The sequence below is a fragment of the Megascapheus bottae genome, chromosome 15, assembly GCF_031878675.1.
Source record: "Megascapheus bottae isolate mThoBot1 chromosome 15, mThoBot2.hap1, whole genome shotgun sequence".
NCBI lineage: Eukaryota > Metazoa > Chordata > Mammalia > Rodentia > Geomyidae > Megascapheus > Megascapheus bottae.
Window position 1 is genome coordinate 1,087,219 of NC_143523.1, and position 24,652 is coordinate 1,111,870.

Sequence of the window (24,652 nt, forward strand, 5' to 3'; positions counted from 1 at the left end):
CTGTTTCTTTTTCTCTCTTCAGAACGTCTTACATTTTGTGGGATTCGGGGGGTTTATCTGAAACCTCTCCTGTGTTGGTGACCTCTGGGGTTGACCTCCTGGGAAAGACCTCGCACCGTGGAGTCGCCCCTATTTTCTGGACTCCAGTGGGTTCTGTGTATCCGAGTTCTGCCGTGCTTGGAGCTGATATTGTCACCAGGAGCGACTGCTTCAAGTTGATCTTCTCTGACCTCAGTGCCTTCTTGGTTACGTGCTCAGTTCCCAGTGTCTCTGGTCCTTCTGGCTCCTGCGTGTGCCCCTTGTGGTCTGCCTTTCTGGCTGGTAGAGACTTCTTTGGTTTGGTGCCTCCTCTGAAAAGGCCATAGAGCCCCAGGTCAGCGGGTCAGTCGGCCATGAGGGAACTGTCCCTGGGCTGTCCCCTGACGCCCGCAAGTGATTCAGCTGCTGCTGCAGTCTTGAGGCATACCATGGAGTCCACTGAGGTTTGTCCCAGAAGAAGTAACTCAGGAGGGCCGTGTTCTGAAAGGCCAGACCCTGGGCTGTGACCCCAGCTACTCAGCCTGGCCTCCGGGCTGCGCGGGGACCAGGAGGACCTGGGCCGGGTTCGTGGCGTGGCTTTGTCTGGGTCTTGAGGTCCCTGGGGCTGGCATGAGCCCAGCTCTCGGGGAGATGATCGACTGGGCAGCCCCTGCTATCACGTAGCTTTCCTATGTGGCCGTGGTGAGCAAACTCATAGCTCCCGCGGAGTTTAACTCTTAGTTTTGGAAACATCAAAAAGAACAGAAGTCTTATGTTCTGTCTGGAGATAATGCCTTCCCTTAATTCAATTCAGTTGGTTAAAAATAAGTGTGCCCCTTCTAGGGCTCTTATCCTATCTCCTGAGGTGGGAGGGGGAGGGGCCATGCATCTGCCACGTCCCTGGAGAGGGGACTGTGGCCTTGAGCCACCGTGGATGGCAGACCCTGCCCTTCAGGACAGTGGAGAAGAGGGCAGGCCGCGCTGGAATGGGGTACCCCAGGATGTGTACACACCCCGTGACTGGCTTCGGGTCATGGGTCTCACTGACTCTGCATTCCCTGATAAAGTATGGCTGAGGAACACTGACCAGAGACAGAAGAAAGGATGTTGATTCCTAAAATTCTGAGTAAGATTTTGGGATCTTTTAGCCTCTCCTGTTGCTCAGGTTCAGATAAAGGGGGTGAATTTGAATCCCTTGACCTTGGCACTAAGTTCAGACTTTCAGGGCCAGGCTGGACAGAGGTGTTTCTCTCTGGGTAGACAGCGAATCGATCCAACAACCCCAGCCCCTGGTTTGCCTATTTGTACAACAGGCCTTGTTGATCACTCCAGGAACCGTCTTGTGACCAGTGTTGTGTCCTGAGGGGCCCAGCACCACACTCACCTGTACACCAGGGGCCTGTGAAGAACGCGGTGTGATGCCTGGTGGAGGCCCGGCCCTCTGGAGACCCTTGGCCTCAGTGGGTGCCCTGTGGAGGCCCTGCCGGGGCCTTCGTGGACCCTAACTGGCTGTGACTGGAATGTACGGTGCACACCTGCTGACCCGCTGCAGTCTGGGGCATCCACAGCACCTAGGGACTGAGCTGGTCCAAGGACGCCATGGCGGGGGCGGGGGGAGGCTCTGTGGTCAGCCTGGCGTGAGTGTCAGACCCATGCTGCAGCCTTCACTTGGCTGTAGCAGGCTTTGTCAACATATATTTACTGCAAAACAAACAACTGGGTGGTTTGTTAATCTTCTGAGGACTTTCCATCGAAGAATATGCACATTTCTTTGCCAAGGAGAAGTCTAAACTAAAAACATGCACTTCTATGAGATGAAATTTAAAATAGCAACTTTCCCTTAACAATGCAGTGTTGCTTCTGTTTATCCCACTTGGGGTGGGATTGTGTGACTGAGACCTCGTGTGACCTCCTCTGGGCCCTTCAGGGAGCTGCTAGCCAATCCCAGGGGAGTCAGGATTGGCGCTGGTGGGAGTCCCTTGACACGGGAGTCCCGTGGGCTGTGGTCATCGCCTCCCCCTTGGGCTCCAGGGCCAGCAGCGTGGCATCTTTCCATCGTGCCTGGGATGGAATTAGGGACCCCTGGCCAATCCAGGACCTGCTTCCCTTCCCAGGATCTCTACTCACGTCTGCACTTTCCCTTTTTCCATGGAAAGTGACACATTTCCTGGGCTTTGGTGGTGGTAAGGGCTGGCTGGCTTTTGAGGGCTGGCCAGCCTGAGTGTGGGGGGCGTCCAGCTCCTCTGAGTACCGCCCTCAGTCAGCGTTGGGCCCATGGGATCAGGACAGGAGACTAGCTTGCAAATGCCTGCCTGGCTGCCAGGAGCCTGCACACAGGTCACTGGAGCCTGGCTGGTAGCTGTGGCAAATAGGTGTAGCCAGGCCTCAGCAAGGAGCATGGCTGAGCACCAGGTCGTCATCATCACACTGGCTACAGTGGGTGCCAGCCGAGGCTTGGCAGGCAGAGGACTCCGCTGGATTCTCTCCTCCTCGACCTCCCCGGGCCTAGCCAGGCTGCCCTCCTTTGCCAGGGAGAGGCAGTTGAATGCAATGTGGGGACAGCCTGGGGTCTGTCTTGACTCGTGAGTCAACCTTCAGGAGTGGGACATCTGCAGCTTCCTGGCTCTGTGCAGGGGTGAGCTGACTGTCTCTCCCCGGCTCTGTGCAGGGGTGAGGTATCTATGTCTCCCCGGCTCTGTGCAGGGGTGAGGTGTCTGTGTTTCCCCGGCTCTGTGCAGGGGTGAGGTGTCTCTTCCCGGCTCTGTGCAGGGGTGAGGTGTCTGTGTCTCCCTGGCTCTGTGCAAAGCCTCCCTGTCTTCAAGTATAACGGGACCCATCCACAGGCCGAAGCCCAGCAGCTAGCCCAGGGAGAAGGCAGAAGCTCTGAGCAGAGTGAGAGTGGCTGGGAGCCTGCAGCTCTCCCTGCTGGCTGGCGGGCGGGGAGTGTCCTCAGGCCTCAGGGGACGAGCCTGGCTGGCCAGCCGTGGCTCCACACTGGATCTCTTGTCACAGCTTAAAAACTGCTGGGGTCCTAGCACTGCATTTGGACTCCAGCTAGGAAATGTCTGTCTGTTGAAGACAGGCACTTAACTAAACAAGGTTCTCTGTGCCCCATCTTTGTATGAGTGCCCATGCATGCACACACACATGAAGACATACAGAGACACGTGCACAAAGCTGCATATATTAGCACGTGTGTACCCACACATTTACGCAGACAGGTGCATACATAGTGACACCACAAACGCAGAGCTGCACAAATAACATGCACACATATTTACACAGACATAAATGTGTGTACACATAGACACATGCACACAGGGATATGGACGCACACATATTTGCAGACACATGCATAGACACATGTGCAGAACTGCAGATACTTTCACACAGACATGGGCATGCAGACACCTAGAGATACAGAGGCATAGAGCTGCACATATTTGCACACGTGTACACACCTATTCACATGCATGTAGACACAAGCACAGTTGTGTACTGAATACATGTATACACATAGACATGCAGGCATGCAGATGTGCACACATGGGCACGGGCACATGTATAACATGTATATACACAGTTGTGTCCAGAGGCACATGGATGTAAATATGTAATATGAGGTATGTCAAAGCCTCCAGAATTTAACCACAACTTCTCCCATTATGGGCAGGTTTCAGGGGTCCCAGGAAGAGGCAGTGCCCTGCACTGGACGCCCTGCTTTGAAGAAGGGTTATGGTTCCTGGTTCAGCAGATTTGTTCAGTCCCTCCTCATCCTAGGACTTTCATATTCCAGGTCAAAGGAGCCACCTAGAGGCTGGCAGAGCTTGGGATGGGCTGAAGGAACTTCTCAGGCCTGTGCCCTCTGCTGACCCCAGCTGTCCACTCAGATAGCCTGGACTCCTGTAGAGAGTAGAGGGTGGTAAGCTGGAGCTGCAGCTTACCTGGGGCTCTGTCCGCCCCTCCCCATTGCCGAGAGACCACAAGCTGGCAGAGAGGTCACAATACTGTTTCCTTTCCCCTGAACTCCCCATCCATGTGACCCGTCTTCTCTGTAGACCCCTGCTGCTCACCCACCTAGCTCACGCCTGCTTGTCCTCCTGCTTGATGCAGCTGGTTGCTCTGGACACAGAATCCACATCTTGTTGGGGCCGTCATTTGGGACTGTGGGGCAGTCACTGGACTTGATGGGCCTGTCCCCTGCAATCAAATGGCAAAAATACACTGATTGAAATGCAGGTTAGATACAGATGCTCCTCTACAAAATGCCTATAATGTGCATGTCAGGCATTTTTACTGAGATGGAGTTGCAGAGTCAGTTCTGCGTTTTGAAATCATGTGACCCTGTGGAGTCACGAGCCTTCCAGGGTGCAGGATTCTTGTCACCACTCTGGCATGGTCCTGGGTCCTCTTGTTCCAGGAGCGCTGCACCCCAGACACAAATGCTGAGGCAGTCTGTCTCTGTGGGCTGTGCCTGTTCTTGAACTTGCATAAATGGAATGGTGTGGCACCGTACTCTTTCTTTAGTCAGCTTAGTCTGAAGTGTATCCAGGTGGCTGCGTGTCAGCTCATTCCCTTGGGAAGGTGCTGAGTGGGAGAGGGGCGAGGGAGAAGGATAGAGGCCTGGGTTTGACCTGGGTATGTTTCATGTAGGTATGGAAGTATCATACGACATGCTAGAAAACATGTTCCAGAAAGTTTCCAGGCCCGCCAGCTGTGTCTGCTGCAGAAGGGAAATCCAGTCCCCTTCCCCGCCTCATCCCCTCTCCCCTTCCCCACCTCACCCAGGCCTCTCCCCTTCCCCGCCTCATCCCCTCTCCCCTTCCCCGCCTCATCCCCTCTCCCCTTCCCACCTCATCCCCTCTTCCCTTCCCCACCTCACCCAGGCCTCTCCCCTTCCCCGCCTCATCCCCTCTCCCCTTCCCACCTCATCCCCTCTCCCCTTCCTCACCTCACCCAGGCCTCTCCCCTTCCCCGCCTCATCCCCTCTCCCCTTCCCCACCTCACCCAGGCCTCTCCCCTTCCCCACCTCACCCAGGCCTCTCCCCTTCCCCACCTCATCCCCTCTCCCCTTCCCCGCCTCATCCCCTCTCCCCTTCCCCACCTCATCCCCTCTCCCCTTCCCCACCTCATCCAGGCCTCTCCCCTTCCCCACCTCATCCCCTCTCCCCTTCCCAGCCTCACCCAGGCCTCTCCCCTTCCCCACCTCATCCCCTCTCCCCTCCTCAACTCATCCCCTCTCCCCTTCCCCGCCTCCCCCAGGCCTCTCCCCTTCCCCACCTCATCCCCTTCCCCACCTCACCCAGGCCTCTCCCCTTCCGCTGGTCCAGTAGAACTCAGAGGGCATCCCATGTGATGCCTGCCCTGCGTCTCCTGAGCAGATATCCAGGAATGGGATTTGCTGGGTTGCGCAGGGAGTGAGTATTGCACTTTCTAAGCAGTGTGACTTATGAGGTCTACCCTAACTTGCTTCCAAGAGCTTGGCAGCCTGAGTCTGTTCCTGCCATGCTAGGCCAGGCTGGGGTGCGAGGCAGGAATATCGGTTGGGGTTCTGATTGTGTCTTGTGGTAAATAATGACACACAGCATCTTACTGGGTGCCCTGGTCCTCTCAGAAACCCTTTGTGCATGCCTGTCCCTGGCTTTTGTGTGTGTGTGGGGGTGGTTCTGGGGCTTGAACTCTGGGCCTGGGCACTGTCCCAGAGCTCTTCAGCTCAAGGCTCTCGCTCTACTTTTGAGCTACAGCACCATTCCTGTTTTCTGGTGGCTCACTGGAGATAAGAATCTCACAGACTTCAGTGCCTGGGCTGGCTTTGAACCATGATCCTCAGATCTCAGCCTCCTGAGTAGCTAGGATGACAGGCGCGAGCCATCACGCCCAATCCTTTGCTTATATTTACTTGCTTAAAGTTTGCTTTAAAGTTAATTCTTCAGAGTTTCTTAGGTCTCTAGAGGGCTGCCTGTGACTGAATTAATTCAATGCCTTTGGTAAGAGGGACCTCAGCAGTCCAGGAAATGGACTCTGGCAGAGCCCCAGAGCTGGCCTAGGGGCTGGCTGGACACGGACTGCTCTCGGCTCCCGTGTCTCAGTGCTCTGTGGTCCTCTGTGCTGCCTTGCCAGTCTGCCAGGCACCCTGAGTGCAGTGATACCCATCATTGCCTCCAGACTTAGATCCTGCCCACAGCCCTCTCGGGCCCCTCTAGGGCCAGAGATTAGGCTGGCTCTCTGGGACACCCTCACACGATGGCCAGGCCTGGGAAGAATGTTTTGGGGAGTAGCCCCATCCCTGAGTTGTACAGAGGAAAGTAACCCCCAGAGCAGGGCCGGTGCTCCAGCTACTAGTACCTGCCCTGCTGTTCTTTTTTTTGGCCAGTCCTGGGGCTTGGACTCAGGGCCTGGGCACTGTCCTTGGGCTTTCTCAAGGATAGAGCTCTACCGCTGGAACCACAGCACCACTTCTGTGTATGTGGTACTCTACTGCTAGGCCAGGCTCCTTCTTATGTGGTGATGGTGGATGGGACTGGACTTCTAACTCCACATGGTTTGATACTCTTTTAAAGCAGAAGAGCTAAAGTAAAGCTGCTTTAGATGTTTACTTAATACTTGTTTTTTTTTTTTTACCTTTTGGAAGAATTTTTTTTACCAGATCATAAGCACTATTTATTTGTCTCTCACTTTCCAGTCTCTGGCTTTGGGGAGACGGCAGGCCCTGTGGGCATGCCCACTGTCCCTGGCTTCGGTGGTGCTGTGTGGTCTCCCTGGGCCTTGCAGGCAGGGCATGCGGTGGAGGCTTGGTTCCTGGATGCTCAGGAGAGAGAAGTGCAGGCCTTGCTGTTTGCTATGGTACCCACTGGGGTGGCTGTGCAGCAGAGCTGTCCCCCTGAGGACTCCGTGAATGGTGGGCCAGGCCTCTCCGGGACCCCAGGGACCCCAGGCCTGTGTGTATGGTGGGAGAGCTGAGGGGTGCCAAGCCCCACACCATGGGAGCCTGGCTCGCTGGTGAGTAGATGCAGGGCTCACCACCCGACCTCCCTGGCCTTGTCCCCGGGGCCAGGACTCCACTGCCATCTCTGCCCACAGTTGACTCTGTTAGGTGGGACTTAGGTGGGCTCCTGGCTCCGAACAGACACCACGGCCGGTGGCCACATGTGAACCATGAGGACTAAGCGTTATTTCCTGGATGGATTCAGCACGGGTGGTGGGCCTGGTGGTCTCCTCTGACCAGCCCTGGACCCAGGGTATGGCATTGTGACAAGCGTGCGCTGGCCTTGCTGTCGTGTGCTGTGCCCCTGGCCAGTACCCGGAGCATGCGGCTCTGGAGCAGGGTGGTAGCCACACTAAGGAGGGCGGGAAGCACGCAGTCCCTTGTTCGTGTGACCTGCCTGGCAGCTCCCAGAAAGACTGAGGTTAGTGGTGACTGGAGACCGGTAGCCAGCACCCAGGGAGGCAAGGTCCCATTTCCCCATAATACCCTGAGAGGAGAAAGGACTTGGGCTGGCATGGGGGACCTGCCTGCCACCAGAGCACTTTCCTAGCATAGATATCAGCCTGGAGCCAGGGCCCCCATCCAGCTCCTGGGAGGAGGCTGTGTGGGGCGAGCTCCTCTGAGTTCCCCCTTGACCCCCGCCCCGAGTCCTGCCGTGAAGCTGGAAGTCAGGTGAGCACAGGCTAGAACGCACCCAGACACACGCTTCGTTCTGGTAAACGTTTATGTTTGAGCGCGTGTGGATGAACACGCATGTGCACGGGCAAACCCTATGGCGTGATACTCAATGTACAGGACAGCACCTCTGTGTCTACACACACACGTTATCCACCGGGCACACACGTATGCACAGACGTGCCACACTTCCTCGTCTGCCAGGCAGTATGTAATTTCCTCGCGCCTGGCACCCAGGCATCTGGTCGCTTGTTGGTCTAGCCTACTCTGCTCACTGGACTTGGAGTCTGAGCCCCACACCCACCCAGCCCAACCCCCACAGACTTTTCTGGAACCTCCTGGGAGGGCTACTCTGGTGGAAGGGGTCGGGAGAGGCTTCCCCTGCCCTGTTAGGAGGTTCAGCCCAGCCTCCCCTCCAGGAAGCCTTCCCTGACTCTCCCTGTTAGAACAGCAGTCTGTGGTTGCTCTCAGCATCTGGCCCAGTCGCCACCCCTACTGAGCCCGTGGAGGCAGGCTGCCTCCCCAAGGCCCTCCTGAGGCCTGCCCAAGCTCTGCCACCTGGGTGTGGCGGCCGAGGGTGGGGTCTGTCCCAGTTGACCAGAATATCACAATCACAAGTGTACATTTTGAAAAGAGGTCCTCAGAGCCGCGAGTCTCCAAATAGAAATGGTTTCTTCTGGGCTGCCGCGTCTAATGATAGGTTTGGGAGGTGGCGTGCTTTTGCTGATAACCCACAGCTGCCAGGCAGGAGGCTCGCAGGGGAGCAGTGGTGGGCGAGACAGCGCTGGCTCAAGGATGTCACCACCTTGCCAGGCCATACTGGGACATGAGTCTGGAGCGGGGGTGAGGCCCGGGATAAGGCCAGGGGCTCTGCCACCCCTGCCCACCAAGGGTGGCACCTAGAGATGGACGCCTCAGGACCTGAGGTCTGTGGGGGAGCCTTCTGCTTGCCCCGCTGGCCTCCCCAGCCCCTGCAGATCAAGGGGATTCAGCACAAGTTGGACCATGGCCAGCTCCAGCAGAGGGATGGGAGGCTCCTTGCCACACATCCAGGAAAGGGAGGCTGTAGGATGGAGTACTAGTTGCCAGGCACGTCCAGGAAAAGGTGCCTTTGCCTGCTGAAGAAGTGCTAACGTGTGTGAAAGTGAAGTGTGAGTTCGCGCCTGCCCTGCTGTGACAGGCAGACGCCCCTTCCTGCTCCACTCAGTGGCTCTTAGGAGAGGTGCAAGGACAGGACAGCGCCTGGGTCTGAGGGTGCTGATGCTGCTTCTGGAGGAGGTCTGGGTGGCACTGTGGCGTCTTCTCCAGAACACTCGGGAGAATCCAGCGAGGATGATGGGCTGCTGGCCTGTCCCCTCACACCAGGCGTCCTGGCCCACGCTCTCAGAGGCCTCAGGATGGACCAGGGCATGGGGGATGTCCTCTCCGGCCTGTGCAGCCCCTGCTGGCCTCTGGCTGGGTGGCCTGCACCTCCTTTCTGCCTGCACAGTGTATGTGGCCTTTCTCTGAGGCTCTGTGTTCCTCTCAGCCAAGGCCTGGACTCCCTGGCTGTGAGCTGCCTCTGGCTGCAGGTTGCCACTGTTTCCTGAGAGGCCTTTTGTTCTTCCTCCCCTGGGCTGGCGCTGGGGGCTTGTAGAGACTGGCAGGGTCCAGGCCTCAGAGGTGGGGAGCCTGGAACAGGGCTTCTCTGATTCTTTTCTGATTCCACCAAGGCCTGAGGGGAGCAGAAGACAGGGTTTCTCTGATTCCAGGCCTGGCTCCACAGGGCTTATAATGGTCTCTGGGCTCTCTGTGGGAAGTTTATGCCCTGACCCAGCCCTCCAGACATCCCCTGCGACCAAACCCTTCCAGAACAGTCTATCCACTCTGCCCCCTGCTGAGGCATGGCCCCTATGGCTCTGGAGTGGCTACTGACTCTGCTCTTTGGGAGTGCCCTTCTCCCTGCCCCTTCCCATTGCTATTGTTCCTGGCCCTGGACTGGCTGCACTCTCCAGGGCTGCATTCTCCAGGGCTGTATTCTCCAGGGCTGTATTCTCCAAGGCTGTATTCTCCAGGGCTGTATTCTCCAGGGCTATATTGTCCAGGGCTGCACTCCTCAGGGCTGCACTCTCCAGGGCTGTACTCTCCTGGGCTGCACTCTCCAGGGCTGGGCTGCACTCTCCAGGGCTGTATTCTCCAGGGCTGTATTCTCCAGGGCTGCACTCTCCAGGGCTGTATTCTCCAGGGTGACACTGTCCAGGACTTCACTCTCCAGGACTGCACTCTCCAGGGCTGCACTCTCCTGGGCTGCACTCTCCAGGGCTGTATTCCCCAGGGCTGTATTCTCTAGGGCTGTATTCTCCAGGACTGCACTCTCCAGCTCTGTATTCTCCAGGGCTTCACTCTCCAGGACTGCACTCTCCAGGGGTGTACTCTCCTGGGCTGCATTCTCCAGGGCTGCATTCTGCAGGGCAGGCCCTGTCCACCTTGTGCAGATGCTAAGCACTCCTGAGGCACTGCCCCCCATGTGTGGGACTCACATCTGCGCAGGGCTCTTGGCTGTGCCAGTCCTGAATAGGGCTGAGCTGGCTTGCTGAGAAGGGCTCACTAGAGGCCTGGAGGGTGTGGGGTTTGAACAGGGTGGAGATGAGGCCGCCCAGTAGTCTCGGTGGTGACACTGCTGAGATGGGTTCAAGAGGATCCCCTCTACCTCAGACAGGTGAATAGGGGCTGTGGTGGTGAGATAGGGCCCAGCTCTGGAGAGCTGAGCTGCCTGGAGGAGGGTGGGGGCCCCAGAGCTCAGAGCTGAGCTGCCTGGAGGAGGGTGGGGGCCCCCAGAGCTCAGAGCTGGGCTGCCTGGAGGGGTGCTATTCCCTGGAGGAGGGTAGGGGCCCCCAGAGCTCAGAGCTGGGCTGCCTGGAGGGGTGCTATTCCCTGGAGGAGGGTAGGGGCCCCCAGAGGTCAGAGCTGGGCTGCCTGGAGGGGTGCGGTTCCCTGCAGGAGGGTAGGGGCCCCCAGAGCTCAGAGCTGAGCCACAGCCTCCCCCACACAAGAGACCTCCTGAGAGACTCATTTCAATCCCTGGGCAGATGATGGATAAACACTGGGCGGAGCTGTTGGGAGTTGGGACAGCTTCTCCTCCAACCTAGGGATCATTTACAAGGTGTCTGTGCACCCTGGCACTGCCTTCGAGGCACAGGGGAGTGAGTGTGAGCCCAGGGGCCCTGGCCCAGGCCTGCACTTGTGGCATGGTGTCAACTTCTCTCCCTTGTGAGTTCAGCAGCCTTCATGCCCCTACTCCTGTCTCCCCACAGGCCTCTAAAGGAGACACCTAGCAGACCTTGAGCTGCAGAAGCTGGGAAAGGGCCGGGGATCCCAGGCTCTGTGAGCACAGTAGAAACTGAGCAGGACTCTATTTTGGGAAGTCATAAGTGTGGCCTAGTGGTTAAAGTGCTTGCCTAGCATGCATGAAGCCCTGGATTCAGTTCCTTGGTTGCCACATACATAGAAAAGGCCAAAAGTGGTGCTGTGGCTCAAGTGGTAGAGCTCTAGCCTTGAGAAAGCCCAAGGACAATGCCTAGGCCCTGAGTTCAAGCCCCAGGACTAGAAAGAATAAAAAGGAATCTGTTTTGTTTTGCTTGTGCTGCCAGCTATCTGGACAGCTGGTTGGCGAGATGCTTTTCAGTGAGTCTGACTGGTTGCAATATTGCTCTCTGAAAAACCTCCAGAGATAAGCACAGCCAGGTGCTTCATACCCAAGCCAGACAGTCAAGAGACAGCACCCATGTGTCAGGGTAGATAGGTACATCCATGGGCCCTGTGGAGCCCCTGGCACCTAGAGGCTTGAGGCTGACTTTGTGAGTGTGGGACTGACCAGGATCTCTGTGGATATGGTGGTTACCTTCTAGAACAGTCTTTGCTAGTGGGTATAGTTCTGTGTACACCTGTCTTGAGCGCCACATTCTGTTGGCTCCCTAGGTATCTGTCTGACAGCCACCTGAGACCCTGGTCCACCTGTGTGTTGGGTCTCCAGGAGTCTGAGCCACACCTGGGACCCTGGTCCACCTGTGTGTTGGGTCTCCAGGTGTCTGAGCCACTCCTGGGACCCTGGTTCATCTGTGTGCTGGGTCTCCAGGTGTGTGAGCCACATCTGGGAACCCTGGCCCATCCGTGTGCTTGGCATCTCTACCTTAGAAGGAAGCTCAGAGCTGGTGGGAGGCCCCAGGCCTCAGGTTTTTGTGAACCACAGTACCTTCCGTGCACCAGCTGAGGTGTCAGATCTTTCCTGACCTCCTTATCCCTCCCCATGCAGGTGCTGAGCAAGTTGCTCACATGCCTGTGACCCATTGTGCATTGTTTAGGTATTCCATTCTCTGTCCTTTCCTCTCCAGAAAAGACTAAAGTCAGAAGTTGTGCTTATTCTCTGAAAATGGTGATTGTCTTGGCCGAATTCCCTGTGATCTTGCAGTGCTGGGGCTTCTCTTTGTGTTGACTGTGCTAGGGGAGAAGAGTACAAGGGGAGGGAGGAATGAGGGAGGGGGATAGAGGGGGATGGGAGCACGGGGGGGGGTACAGAGGTCACCCTCAGCCAACTCAGTCTTGTCCCTAGAGTTGCACTAGTTAGACCTTCACCCAGGCTGTTCTCCACTAGATAGCAGAGTCTACTTCACCTGTTTTTCTCCTGCTCTAAGACAGCTAGATGTAGGGATTCCACCCATCCCAGACCCCCCAGGGAAGATGGATGTGCGGGGCTCAAGTCCTGCAGCATGCAGTGAGGGCACGGGCACTGCCCAGGCCCTCAGTGGGGGAGGTGGGCACTGAGGCACAGAGTGAGGTAAGAGGGTCAGCTGGAAGAACCGGTCCCGTAGTTCAGTGGGTGCCTGGTGAAGAGTGGCGTCACCGAAGCCCCCGCACATAGGGCCTGCTTAGGGAAGGAAGCCAAGGACTTGAACGGTGTGGACACTGTGGGAAGAGCCAGGGCCAGCGCATAGCGGGAGCCCTGGCAGGCTGGACTGTCACTCAGAGATGGTGTGTGCACGCGGTCACAGTGTTGTGACATTGTAAAGGCCCCTCTGAGGGATGTGCTTCTGTGATCCCAAGAAGGGACCCCAGGGACCAGTCTCGACCTCTCCCCCCTACATCGAGTGAAGGTGGTCTCAAACCCTCCCGGGTCCAGTGGCTCCAGCAGGCAGTGGGGGGCCTGGACCTCTGGACCCTTGTACAGGGAAGGGCCTCAGCTCTCCCAGGATGCCTGGGTTTAGGGGAGGCTCCCAGATGCAGCTCTAGGACTTCCGGGTGGCTCTCTGTGGCCACTGGACGGCAAGGCTGTGGCAGAGGCTGGTGTCCCCGGAGCTGGGCTGACTCCCTGCCCCGCGCCTCCTGTAGACCAGGCTCATGCCTCCACGGTGATGCTGGGAGGTGATGCTGGGAGGGACGCGGCTGGCTGGGTAGACACACGGGTGACGCTGAGCCAGGAGAGCCTCCGGGTGGGCAGGTGGGGCTTGGCTGGAGGGCCTGCCTGCCTCACCTGTTCTCTCTGCATTGTTCCACAGTGAACTTTGACCACTTCCAGATCCTGCGGGCCATCGGGAAGGGCAGCTTTGGCAAGGTAAGGGGCTGTGGGGGACGGGCGTGGGCACCCAGGCATCCCCAGCCGCTTCTCACCTGCTCAGGAGAAGCTGGCCCCACCGGGCAGCAGACGCGGGGTGTCCTGCATCGGGGGCTGCTGACTCTCCCAGCCTGGGTCTCTGGAGTCTCAGCTCAGTGGAGGGCCAAAGGGCCACAGCACAGCCCTTACAGAGTGCCCGCTGGTCACTGCCGGAGAAGGCGGCACCCTGCACCTGCCTGCTGTAATATCTCAGACTGGCGCTCTTTCCTTAGACAGGAGAGCTCAGGTCTGGAGGGAGAGGCTCTGGGAAGGGGCAGTGTGATACGGCCAGATCCCACAGTCTAAGAGCCAACAGGACACTCAGCAATGCCCCTGTCTGAAGTAGCACCGGGGCCTGGAGGCCACACTTGTCAGAGTGTGGAGGGCACAGTGGAGGGGTAGGTGGGGGCAGGCCTGGGTCAAGGGCCCGGACACAGCCCCTCCTCAGGGTGCAGAGTGGACAGTCAAGGGTCGGACAGGGGCCTGCAGCAGCTTCTCTTCCACCAGGCTGGAGCCAGCCCCCCAACTTGCCTCTTGTTTTCTCTTGACCACATCTAACTTTCCAATTGTGGCCTTGTGATTTCCAGAGACTGGGGATAATTATAACACAAAGAGGCTTAACGAGAGCTCTGGAGAGGCTGGAATTAGCTGTGGGCGTCTGCTGTGGCTGAGCAGGCGCGTCACTTCTGAATGGACGCGTCTTTTCAGCGGTCTTAGGGGTTGGTGGCAGCGCCAGTTACCAGCACAGCCGTCTGGACACCACGTCTGTTTATGCAGGCTTCACCAGGCCGTTCTAAAAAGAGTGCTACCAGGGCAAAATGCAGAAGACATTGGACTGTGATTAATTGCCCCGCTTTGTGTCACCAAGGTTAGGACAGCTTCTCTGGGCACCAAGGCCTAGTGGTGATAAGTCAGAGAAGATGAGCAGCAAGGAGGGACTCTGTGGCTGTGTGGTTTGATGGTTTTGAGGATGGTTGGCTTTGACCCTAAGGTTCTGATGTGGTCAGGAGTGCAAGGCTGGGAAACCTCTGTGCTCCTGTGCCTCTGGCCACTGTGGTACAAGGAGGCACAAGGAGAAAACAGAGGGGGAATAAAGCAGCTGTGGCTGGGCTTAGGAGGGTGGCTGAGACAGGAGGGCGCTGGGATCCCCAGGTATGCAGAACTCGGGCCTGGGGGCCCTGCTCTAGAGGACCAAGTGAGTGGGCGAGTGAGTGGGCTGGCACAGCCCCTGCCTCCCCGCCTATCCCTGCTGCAGCTCTCTGCCCTCAGGTGCCCTGGCACCCCCTACTTCTGAGACCGCTGCCAGGGAACCATTCCTGCTCCTCTAATGTGGCTGGACAGCCCTTCCTCTGCTAGATTTGTGAAGTCTGGCCCTTCTGGCCAGTTCTTGGCTCCCAAAAGCTCCTGGCTCACAAGTAGGCTGCTGCAGGCTGAGGAGACAGAGCAAGTTAGTGGTGCATTTGGTGGGCTCATTTGTGCCCCTGTTTCACTAATTAGGTCTCCAGGGTTCTGCCTTTGATTACCTGGGTTTCTGGGATTGTGGAGGTGAGGATCCTCTCTGGCCAGATTTGAGTCCATCCTTTTGCTCTTGGTGACCAGGCCAGTGGCCCCGGAGTGGAGGGAGTGGGGACAGGGAGGGACCCCCCTCCAGGAATCTGGCTGGGCCTGGGAATATGTCTCCCTCCCCGAGGAGGATGCCCAGACCTTCTGGGTAGGTCTGAGGACGAGAGCAAAGCCCAGCCCTGCTCAGGGTGGACAGCAGAGTTGACCCATGTGCCTAGACCAGTTTCTCCCCAACCAAACGTCCCTTTAACCTGGGTTATCCAGGCCGCCAGCGTTCCGCTTTCTCTCCTTGGGCTTTTTCTTCTCTGGGTGCCTCATGGTCGTACACATTCCTGACTGCTGTAACCAAGATACCACGGACAGTGGTTGGAGGCTAGAAGTCTGGGCTCCAGGTAGTTGGGGTGTGGTGGGGCCCCACTTCCTGGCACAGACCGAGTCTTCTCTTGTGGTGGGAGGGGACAGGACCTCTTTGTGAGTCCGTGCAGGGGCATGAGTCCCGTTGGGCGATGCCACGCATTCCTGGCATAGAGCAGGCTAGGGTTTCACCACAGGAATCGTTTTGGGTTGTTTTTTTGGGGGAGGGGGGTAGAGACAGCCTTCAATCCATTGCATTATTTTCATGAAATCTTGTAATATCTGTCTTTGTGCCTGGTTAATTTCATGCCACACAATGTCCCCAGAGATGTCCCTTGGCACAGATTCCTCTCCCTTTGAGGTAGTGTGACATTCTTCTGCTTGACCATGTTGTTCTCCCACTTAACTGGCGGGCGCATGGGGCGCTGCCATTCTTTGGCCCTTGTAAATGCCGCTGCTGCTGCAGATGTGTTTGCAAGCCCGTGGTTTCTGTTCGTGTTCCTGCATGTGACGTTCGGCGCAGACGCCCCCAGACTGTTTTCTAAACAGTGTCTTAACATTCCTCCCTAGAGCACCCGAGGGTTCCAGTTTCTCCACATCCTTGCCCACACTTACTATGTTCCGGTTTTTCGTTAGTGGTCCTCCAGTAGAGCGAGAGCAGTCTCATGGTTTTGATTTATTTCACCCTGATGGCTATAAAGCTGTAAACCCCGGAGGCTGAGATGAAGACAGACCATGTGAGTAGAACCATGGGACTTGCACCCAGGCATCCGCAGAAGAGCAGCCGACTCCCAGACTCCTGACGGCACAGGAGGCTGAGCTCCGTGAAGCTGGCTTTCTGAGCAGTCTGGTGGGCTGTCTCCTGTAGTGAAGGGATACGAGGTACTAGGCAATGAAGGAGTCCAGCTCGCTGCTCAGAAGTGTCCGTCAAAGCAGAGCTGTGGATTAGTGTGGGGTGGCTGGCCTGAGGGTGAGGATAAAGACCAGACAAGCCACCTGGCTGGATTCCTGTCCCCAGCTACACACGAGGGACCTTGGTCCTGCTCAGCACTGAAGCTGCTCCTTCCCCAGCTCCAGCCTTTCCGGTTCCAGCAGAGCTGAACACCGGAAATCCCCTGCAGGGAGCCCTGGACCCTGATGGTACCCTTGACCTCGTGCCTGCTTTTCCTACTGAACCAAGGGGCCTCCTAGTGGAACCCTTAAAGTCTTGTGGGACGGGTGCCATCTGGGGTAGAATGACTTCTTCCAGGCTTCCATGCCTTTCTAGAATGGCAGCTCAGCCTTGAAGAGCATGGGACATGGCTGCCCCGTGCATCATCTGGAACCTAGAGACTCATGTCTCGGAGCAGGCTCTGCTCTCCAGGAGTGAGGGAGGTAACCTCCCAGCCCATAGCCTGTGGCTCGTTGCAGGATGGGGTGTGCTTTGTCCCCGCTGCACCAGAGGCTGCCGATAGGGTACTTCCCACTCGCCCTGTGCCTGTGGGATGAGGCTCCTGAGCCTCACTCAGGGCTGTGGCCAGGCTCTGCTTTTTTCCAGAAGCCAGTATGGTGAATGAGTGTCCCTCCCGCCCCCCAGTTCCTCCACTTCTGTCCAGCCCAGATCCGGGGGGGGCTGTGGCCACAGTCACTTCTAAGACAGATCATCTGGGTGGAAATAACCAAAGCATGGAGAAAATCCACTCAGTCTGCTGTGGACACCAGTCCAGCCGCAGGTTCTCTGCTCTCCCTGCACTGTGATTAAAATCTCGGCGCTATCTTGGCTCCCAGCCAGGGGTTGGAAAAGGCCAGGCGTCTGGGAAGCTGGCTCTCCCCCCTGGCCTGTCTGATTAGGTTTGCTCTCAATCCAGGAAATTGAATTCTGGCCTGTGGTTACCATTATCCCATCCTATGTCTGGTGAGGGAGGCAAGCACACTGAAGAAGAAACAGCCCCCCATTTACTGGCTTTTAATGTTGCGTGTGTAGAGAAATCACAGGAAGCAGCGCAGAATACCTGGAAAGGCAGTGCCAACCCCCTCTCAGCAGGGAAGTCATGGGGCACTAGGGAAGAGCAGGGTGGCACAAATGAGGATACCCTGGCCTGTGGCAGACCTCCCTGGGACAGGCCATTCCCAGGCCTCTGTGAGGACCTTGTTCCCTGGAGAGGGGGGGCCTTTGGTAGATGAGTGCTCTGAAGAGCTTGTCTGCAGCCCATGAGAGCCACAGTGGCCTCTGCTGTGGCCGCATGCCTCCAGCTTCAAGCTCTCAGTACCCTGATATGGCAGCATCTGGGGCACAGCCCCACCCTGTCCTTGCTCATTCTGGCCTCCTCTCCATGCTCGCTGCCTGGCTCCCCAGCTGCTGGCTGCTCTGTCCCGAGCTCTCTGCCGAATCCCCTCTTGGAGAACCCTGCTTGTGATGGGACCACCCCAGATGTGTGTGCGGTCTGAGCCTGAGTCCCAGGGCAGCTGTCTCACCCAGGCTCCTGTCCTAAGAGTACGGCCACACGGCCCCTTGGAGCAGGAAATGTGGGAGAGGAGCCTGCTACCCAGAGCCCCTCAGTCCAGAGCCACTGGTGACATGGCTGCCATTCTGTGCGGGCAGGTGCATTCTCCTTAAGCTTTCTGTCCTGGCTCATCTTGTCTCTTGCCACACCATGTGGTCTGGGGACCCTCTAAAAAGACCTCCTGCTCTGATATGTCTGCCTTCCCAGCTGACCTCCGGGACAAGTTTGATACAATGAGAGACAAGATTCCTGAAGTTATTTTAAGATGAACCATGAGGAATGCTGGTATCTCACCCAACTAGCGATCCAGTTTCTGCTCAAGTAGTGCTATGTGTTTGACGTGTTGCTGTTAGATGCTATTTGCACAGCTGTTTCACAGCATGTTGCCATGCATGTCGTGCCCTCATGAATAGGAGTTTTCTATACGTTGGCATCTTACCCTCATGGCCACCCCGCTGAGCCCACCCGGCTCCTCAGGGCACCAGTGAGTCTTCACAGTCTTCACGGCAGCAGGGTGGGAATGGTGGGGCCTCATGTGGCAGGGAGTGGGCCCTGAGGCCTCAGAGCAGAGGTGTTTGTTGTCTGTTAGCTGGGACTTAAGATGGCTTGGTGCTCACTTGCTTGTGGCTTCTCTAGTTGAAGTGGGGTGTGTGTGTGTGTGTGTGTGCGTGTGTGCACGCGCACGTGCACCTGCACACACATGTGGTACTGTGGAATGCTCGCTGGTCTGAGCTGATGGTGTTGGGGACCCCAGCAGCTGGTGAGCCTGCTCTGGACCCCAGGGAGGAGCCAGGGAGATGCCCTGTCCAGGTCCTGCTCTGGACCCCAGGGAGGAGCTGGGGAGGTGCCGGGTCCAGGTCCTGCTCTGGACCCCAGGGAGGAGCCAGGGAGGTGCCTGTCCAGGTCCTATGTAGGGAGGGGCGCTCAGAGTCTCTGCGGCCCCGCAGCCCTGCTTGCCCAGCCTGAGTCCAGGCAGAGCTGTGTCCTGTGAGGCTGGGATTTAGGTTTGAAGTGAGGCCAGGCACTCCCTGCTTAGGACCATGGTAGGTGTGTGGTCTCCGGGTGCCTGGGCCTCCTGCAGACCCGCCTGCTGGCCCCAGCAGGCCCCACAGCACAGACCTGCTCCCCTAACCTACTCCTTTGCCCCCCAGATTGAGGGGGTCCTGCCTTCATTCTAAGGGGCTCCCACCACAGACTTTTCTTCATGAAGGTCAGGGATGCTAATCACAGTGGCTTTGAAAAGGGGGAGATGCTGAGACTCACACAGGGTTCCCCCAACCCCAGTCAGAGAGCACAGAGGAGGCCTGCATGCACAGCCGGGGCCTCAAAGGGGGGGGGTCCTCAAAGGTCAGGAGGAAAGCCCGCCCCAGCTGCAAAGACGCAGCCTCCTCCCTGCATGAACCAGAGGGACAAGTTATGGAGGGCAGCTCTCCTCAGAGACGTGAGCTGAGGGAGGGTGCCATGTGGCCGAGGATGCCGTGTGCCTTCAGGTACCACCGAGGCTGAGGGCACCACGGGCTGGAACCAGCAGCGCGCTGCAAGCCCCTCCTCTATCGTTTGTTTGCTGCCTTTGCCACCTCTGCCACCAGACCAAGATTCTGCCCGGCACCCACCCTGCAGAGCTGACACAGCAGGGTGTTTATCGACTGTTCCTAAGTGGGCCGAAGCACCACGCGGATGTGGCATGCTTCCTCACAGGGTCCCCAGCTGGCAGAGCCCAGCCCCAGCACTGGCCGGCCCTGCACGGGCCTGTTGGCTCATGATGTGGCCCTGGCAGGCAGCAGCAGGTTCACCCTGAGCCGCTGGCCGACTGTGCCCATAGCTCTGCCTTCCAGACCACACAAGTGTGGCCTCAAATCTCTTTAGTTTTTAATAGTTAAAGCTGCCAATGTGTACAAAAATAGAGGGACCGTGTGTGACGCTGCACGCTGCCTCCCAGCCCACCCAGTTACTAACCCGGCGCTCAGCTTGCTTCCGCCCCCCCACCCACACACCGGGCTATTTCAGATGAATTTCAGAGCAGCTCATCTTATTGTCAATATTTCAGTGGTGTCTCCAAGAGATAAGGACTGTTTCCCCAAACATTCACAGCACTGGTTCACACCTAACGTGGCAGAGACCCCAAAGCTCATCTTCTGTCAGGGCTCAAATTCTCCTGGAGGACTGAGACTGTTGACGATGATGATGATGATGATGATGATGATGATGATGGTGATGATGGTGATGATGGTGATGATGATGATGATGATGATGATGGTGGTGATGATGATGATGATGGTGATGATGATGATGATGATGATGGTGATGATGATGATGATGATGATGGTGATGATGATGATGATGATGATGATGATGGTGATGATGGTGATGATGGTGATGATGATGATGGTGGTGATGATGATGATGATGATGATGGTGATGATGATGATGATGATGATGATGATGGTGGTGGTGATGATGATGGTGATGATGATGGTGATGATGGTGATGATGATGATGATGATGATGATGATGATGGTGATGATCATGATGATGATGATGATGATGATGGTGATGATGATGGTGATGATGGTGATGATGGTGATGATGATGATGATGATGATGATGATGGTGATGATGATGGTGATGATGGTGATGATGGTGATGATGATGATGATGGTGGTGATGATGATGATGATGATGATGGTGATGATGGTGATGATGGTGATGATGATGATGATGATGATGGTGATGATGATGATGATGATGGTGATGATGATGATGATGGTGATGATGATGATGGTGATGATGGTGATGATGATGATGATGATGATGAATCCTCTGAGCATACAAGGCACAGGTCAGGACCTGTGGGCCTCTTCTTCCATCCTCCCTGTGTGGTTTGTTGAGCTTCAGGTGATTCTGTCTTGAGGCCTTGTCTGCCTTTGCCACCATGCATTGCTTTTGCCATTAGTGTTCCTATGCTTTGGACTCAGGTCCTTTGTTTGACTCTTCTGTTTTGGCAGATCTGCTGTCTGAAAGTCTGTGTGTCCTGGAGCCCAGGTGCTACCTGTACCTCCTTCCAGCCCCTCCACAGCTCTTTCGGGGCACAGGAGCTGTGGTGGGTCTTCCCTGAGCACTTGAGGAGACCAGGAAAGCCAGACACGAGGGCTCAGATAAGAAGGGCTGACAGCTCCAGGAAAGTCAGAAGCGAGGGCTCAGTTAGGAAAGGCTGACAGCTCCACCTGCTTCATTGGCTCCATCTGCTGTGAGCAGACTGCATGTGGCACTGCCATGCCAGACATCTCAGAAAGGGGCCTCACTGGGCCATGCCAGCCACAGAGGCACTGGCCAGAGCCTGAGCGGCAGACCCTGATGGCTCCTGTGCAGAAGGAAGCCAGGAGGCTGGCCCCGTGTGCGGTCCAGTATCACACAGCCCCTGGCTGCGGGGTAGAGGGCGCCAGGAAAACCACTGGGAGGACTGCTAGAGGCCCTCGCCCAAACTCAGGGAGCCACTGGTGAAAGACGGGTCAAGAGGGTCAGCTAAGGACTTGACGTGGGCCGGGCCACTGTGCACCTCAGGCCAGCCTGGACCTGCATGTCGTGGATGCGGGTCCATGTGCAGCTGAGACTGCCCAGGGCCCAGAGCTGGGTGCAGCGGTGACACCCTTGCCTGGAAGCGGTAGAAGCCAGGAACGAGCATTCATCAAGAGCAGTGCCTGTCCTCACCAGTGTGGGGCACGGGGGGGGTCACTGCTGAGATGTCCCCCTGCAGATGCACGATCCTAATGTCTGTTGGGGAGGGAACGGGACACACTAGGCCATCCACCTGCAGACACCCCGTCCTCCTGCAGACACCCCGTCCTCCTGCAGACACCCCGTCCTCCTGCAGACACCCCGTCCACCTGCAGACACCCCGTCCTCCTGCAGACACCCCGTCCTCCTGCAGACACCCCGTCCTCCTGCAGACACCCCGTCCTCCTGCAGACACCCCGTCCCCGTGGAGGCTCTGGGCCACCCACCTGCAGATGCACTGGCTCACGTCAGGAACACTCTTGGTGGTGTTGGGGGTTGCCCAAGGATGCAGCTCTTCTCCATCCATGCTCTCGGCCTAGGTGAGCCAGTCACTTAGCTGGGTCTCTCTGCTCTCCCCAGTGACTGCCAGGTGTAAGAGGCTTCCCAGCACGTGGCTGGGGAAAGGAGCCCAGCGACACATGGCAGGTGGACAGGCCTGGGTACCAGGAAGCCTCAGCACTATCACCACAGCTACTCCCAGGGTCCCCGGAGGTCTGCCTGTCCCTTCAGACTTGTGAGAGGTGTGTGGCCATTTTCCATGGCACCCAAAGCCTCTAATCTGCCAGAATGCTCAGCTTGGGAAGCTGGGTGCCAATCCTGCCCATGCCATCCCTGCAGGCACCAGCCCAAGGGGGTTATAGCATTCCCACCCAAAGACACCGCGCCAGGCCCTGGTCCTGCCCCAGAAGGTGGCTAGGGCCAGTAAGGAGTGCCCAGCTCCGGAGACAGGGAACGTCTGTGCTGGTGACTGGTCCTGGCCACCTCGTGCCACCGGAGGCATGTGTGAGATCGTCCAGGGAGAGGCCGGTCAAGAGGGCCTCCAGGCGAGGCAGGAGGGCCACTGGACCCCGGGGCCGCTGGATGTGTGGCCGTGGGATTCTAGGACCCCTCGTGAGCCCTCTGAACCTTTTTCCTTGGGTTCTGGAGCTGGCCCTGTCGTCCTGCCCAAAGCACCCGCTGGCTTAGGGGACCTGTCCCCTTTGTCTCCCTGAATCGCCCCATCTCTGGTGCACCCCATTTGCCTTGGACACTGCAGACACCTCCAGGCCCCTCAGAGCCCAGTTTCTGTGCTGCTGACCTGGCCACCTGTGAGGCCAGGAGTCCCCGACTGCATGGACAGTCAGGAGGCCATCCTGTGGTGCCCAAGGCCAGCACGTGGTTCCATCGCAGGGAGTGGACTCTGTGAGTACCTGCTGTCAGGACTCTGCTTTCTGGGGAACAAAAACTACTTGGAAAGAAAAAGCACTCGGGGTGAATCATTTTAAGTCCACAAAATGTGTAAACAGCACTCAATTAGAATGGCAGTTAACACCACCATTAGTCACCAGCCTCTTCTAGGCTGCACTGCAGCATTTTACAGGGCACCCCATGGCCTGGGACCTGTGGCTCAGATTGCTTCTTCATCTTTCCGATGAACAAGTGGATTGTTAGAGGGAGCGGTGCAGAAAGCTGGGCCTCTGTGACGTGAGGAAGTGCTTCTGCTCTCAGCCACTGAGGCTCAGCTGGAGGGCTGGTGGCTTTCCTCTCTCTTTCAGAAGCACTGCTGTGTGGGGCCTGAGATCCCTGGGGTCCTTCTGAGCAGGACTGCACGAACTTCACACTGCGCCCTCCATGCAGCTTCCTCAGGGGCTGGAGCGGAGCTGCAGACAGGCTGGCAGAGCCTGCCCTTGCCAGCTGCTTAAACCTCTCTTCCCTCAGTAGCCTCCACCAAAGGATACTTTGAAGTTCCGACAAAGCCAGCGCCAGTCAGCAGCTGTGAGTGAGGACAGCCTGGCTCTGGTCAGCAGTGATGAGGGCAGGCTAGCCCTCCCGCCTCCCCGGGCCTGGGAGGAGGTCAGGAGCCTAGGGCTCTTGGAGCTCTGAAGAGTGGCCAGATTAGTTCAGCCCAGTAAAGGGACAAGCAATGATGACTGGCAGAGCAGTGGGGTGCCCTGCTGTGCAGAGAGGTCCTCAGCCCAGGGGTTCCCCCTCAGCTCATCTCCAGGCACAACCCAGAGCTTTAGGCATAAGTAGAGAAAGCGCTAGGATGAAGGAATGGTAAACACAGTAGCTCAAACCTGCAACCTAGCTAGTTGGGAGGCATAGAAGGGGATTGCACTCCAAGACCTAGCATAAAACTTCTCAGAACTCTACTCCAGCCACTGCCTGGGCAGGGTGGTACACACTGCCAGCCCAGTGCAAAGGGAAGCATCATCAGGATGAGGGCAGTGCAGGGTGGCCTGGGCATCAAGTGAGAGGCTATCTTGAAATAACCAGTGCCCAAAGGGATTGGTGAAGTGGCTCAAGCGGTAGAGTATCTGCCCAGGAAGATCAGGGCCCTGAGTTCAAACCTCAGTACCACCAGGTTAGCAAGTGGAGAGGAGAAAAAAGAGGTGGAAATGTGCTGGCATCCTGCGGAGGCAGCTGCAGGAAGAGGCACAGCATCTGCCTTCCTGTGGCTACTGCAGCCACGTCCACGGCACGCTGGCCACAAACACGGACGCATAGCCTCTGGAAGTCTGACATCAAGGCAGGGACGGGCCCCTTCTTCAGGCTTTGTGGAAGGAGGACCTTCTCCTCTGCTTCTGAGGCCGAGTGACTTGGCATGCCTCAGCTGTGGCGTGCTCTCCAGGTCCGCTCCTCCATCAACACCACTGTCTTCACCATTGCCTCTGAAGCATCTCTCCAGTCTTGTCCTCTTGCCCGCCTGTCTTCTCATCTCTCATGGGTCACCTGTCAATCATCTAAGTTTGACATAACCTTCCGATTTTCAGTTAATTGCATCCTCAGAGCCCTTAGCCCCAAATAGGCTACCCTAAGGTTCCAGGGATCATGGCTTTAGGGGGCTGGAGGGGAGGGGCCACAGGCACCTCTACCTCTGGTGCCCTGCACAGGGCCACCCCCTAGAGAGGTACGGAAGCTCTGCTTCCACTTCAGTCTGGCTGTGGACGTTCTAGACCCCAGAGTCCGATGCCTGAGGGGCCCTGGGCCCCCACCTGCTCCTTCCTGGCCCCGTGGACTCTGCAGAACCACCAGCTGGTGGTCCTCGTTACATGGTTTTCCTGTCCCCACCGTGGGGCGGGGCGGGGCGGGGAGGCCGACTGCCTCCCTCCCGGGCCCTAGTGTGTTCGCACACCTGGGCCTGGGGCAGCCATCTGTCTTGGGGACAACTTCCCATTTTTTGAATGAATGAGA

The 24,652-nt window shown here is 57.2% G+C and overlaps 1 protein-coding gene across 1 annotated transcript in view; it reads left to right on the forward strand.

Annotated features, from left to right (window-relative positions):
* The window catches only part of Stk32c (serine/threonine kinase 32C), a 94,641-nt gene that overhangs the window by 19,063 nt on the left and 50,926 nt on the right, over positions 1–24,652 (forward strand). Inside the window, exon 2 of the mRNA XM_090346840.1 lies at positions 13,210–13,265. Within this exon, the coding sequence (XP_090202966.1) occupies positions 13,210–13,265 (56 nt within the window). The remainder of the gene's footprint in view (positions 1–13,209; positions 13,266–24,652) is intronic.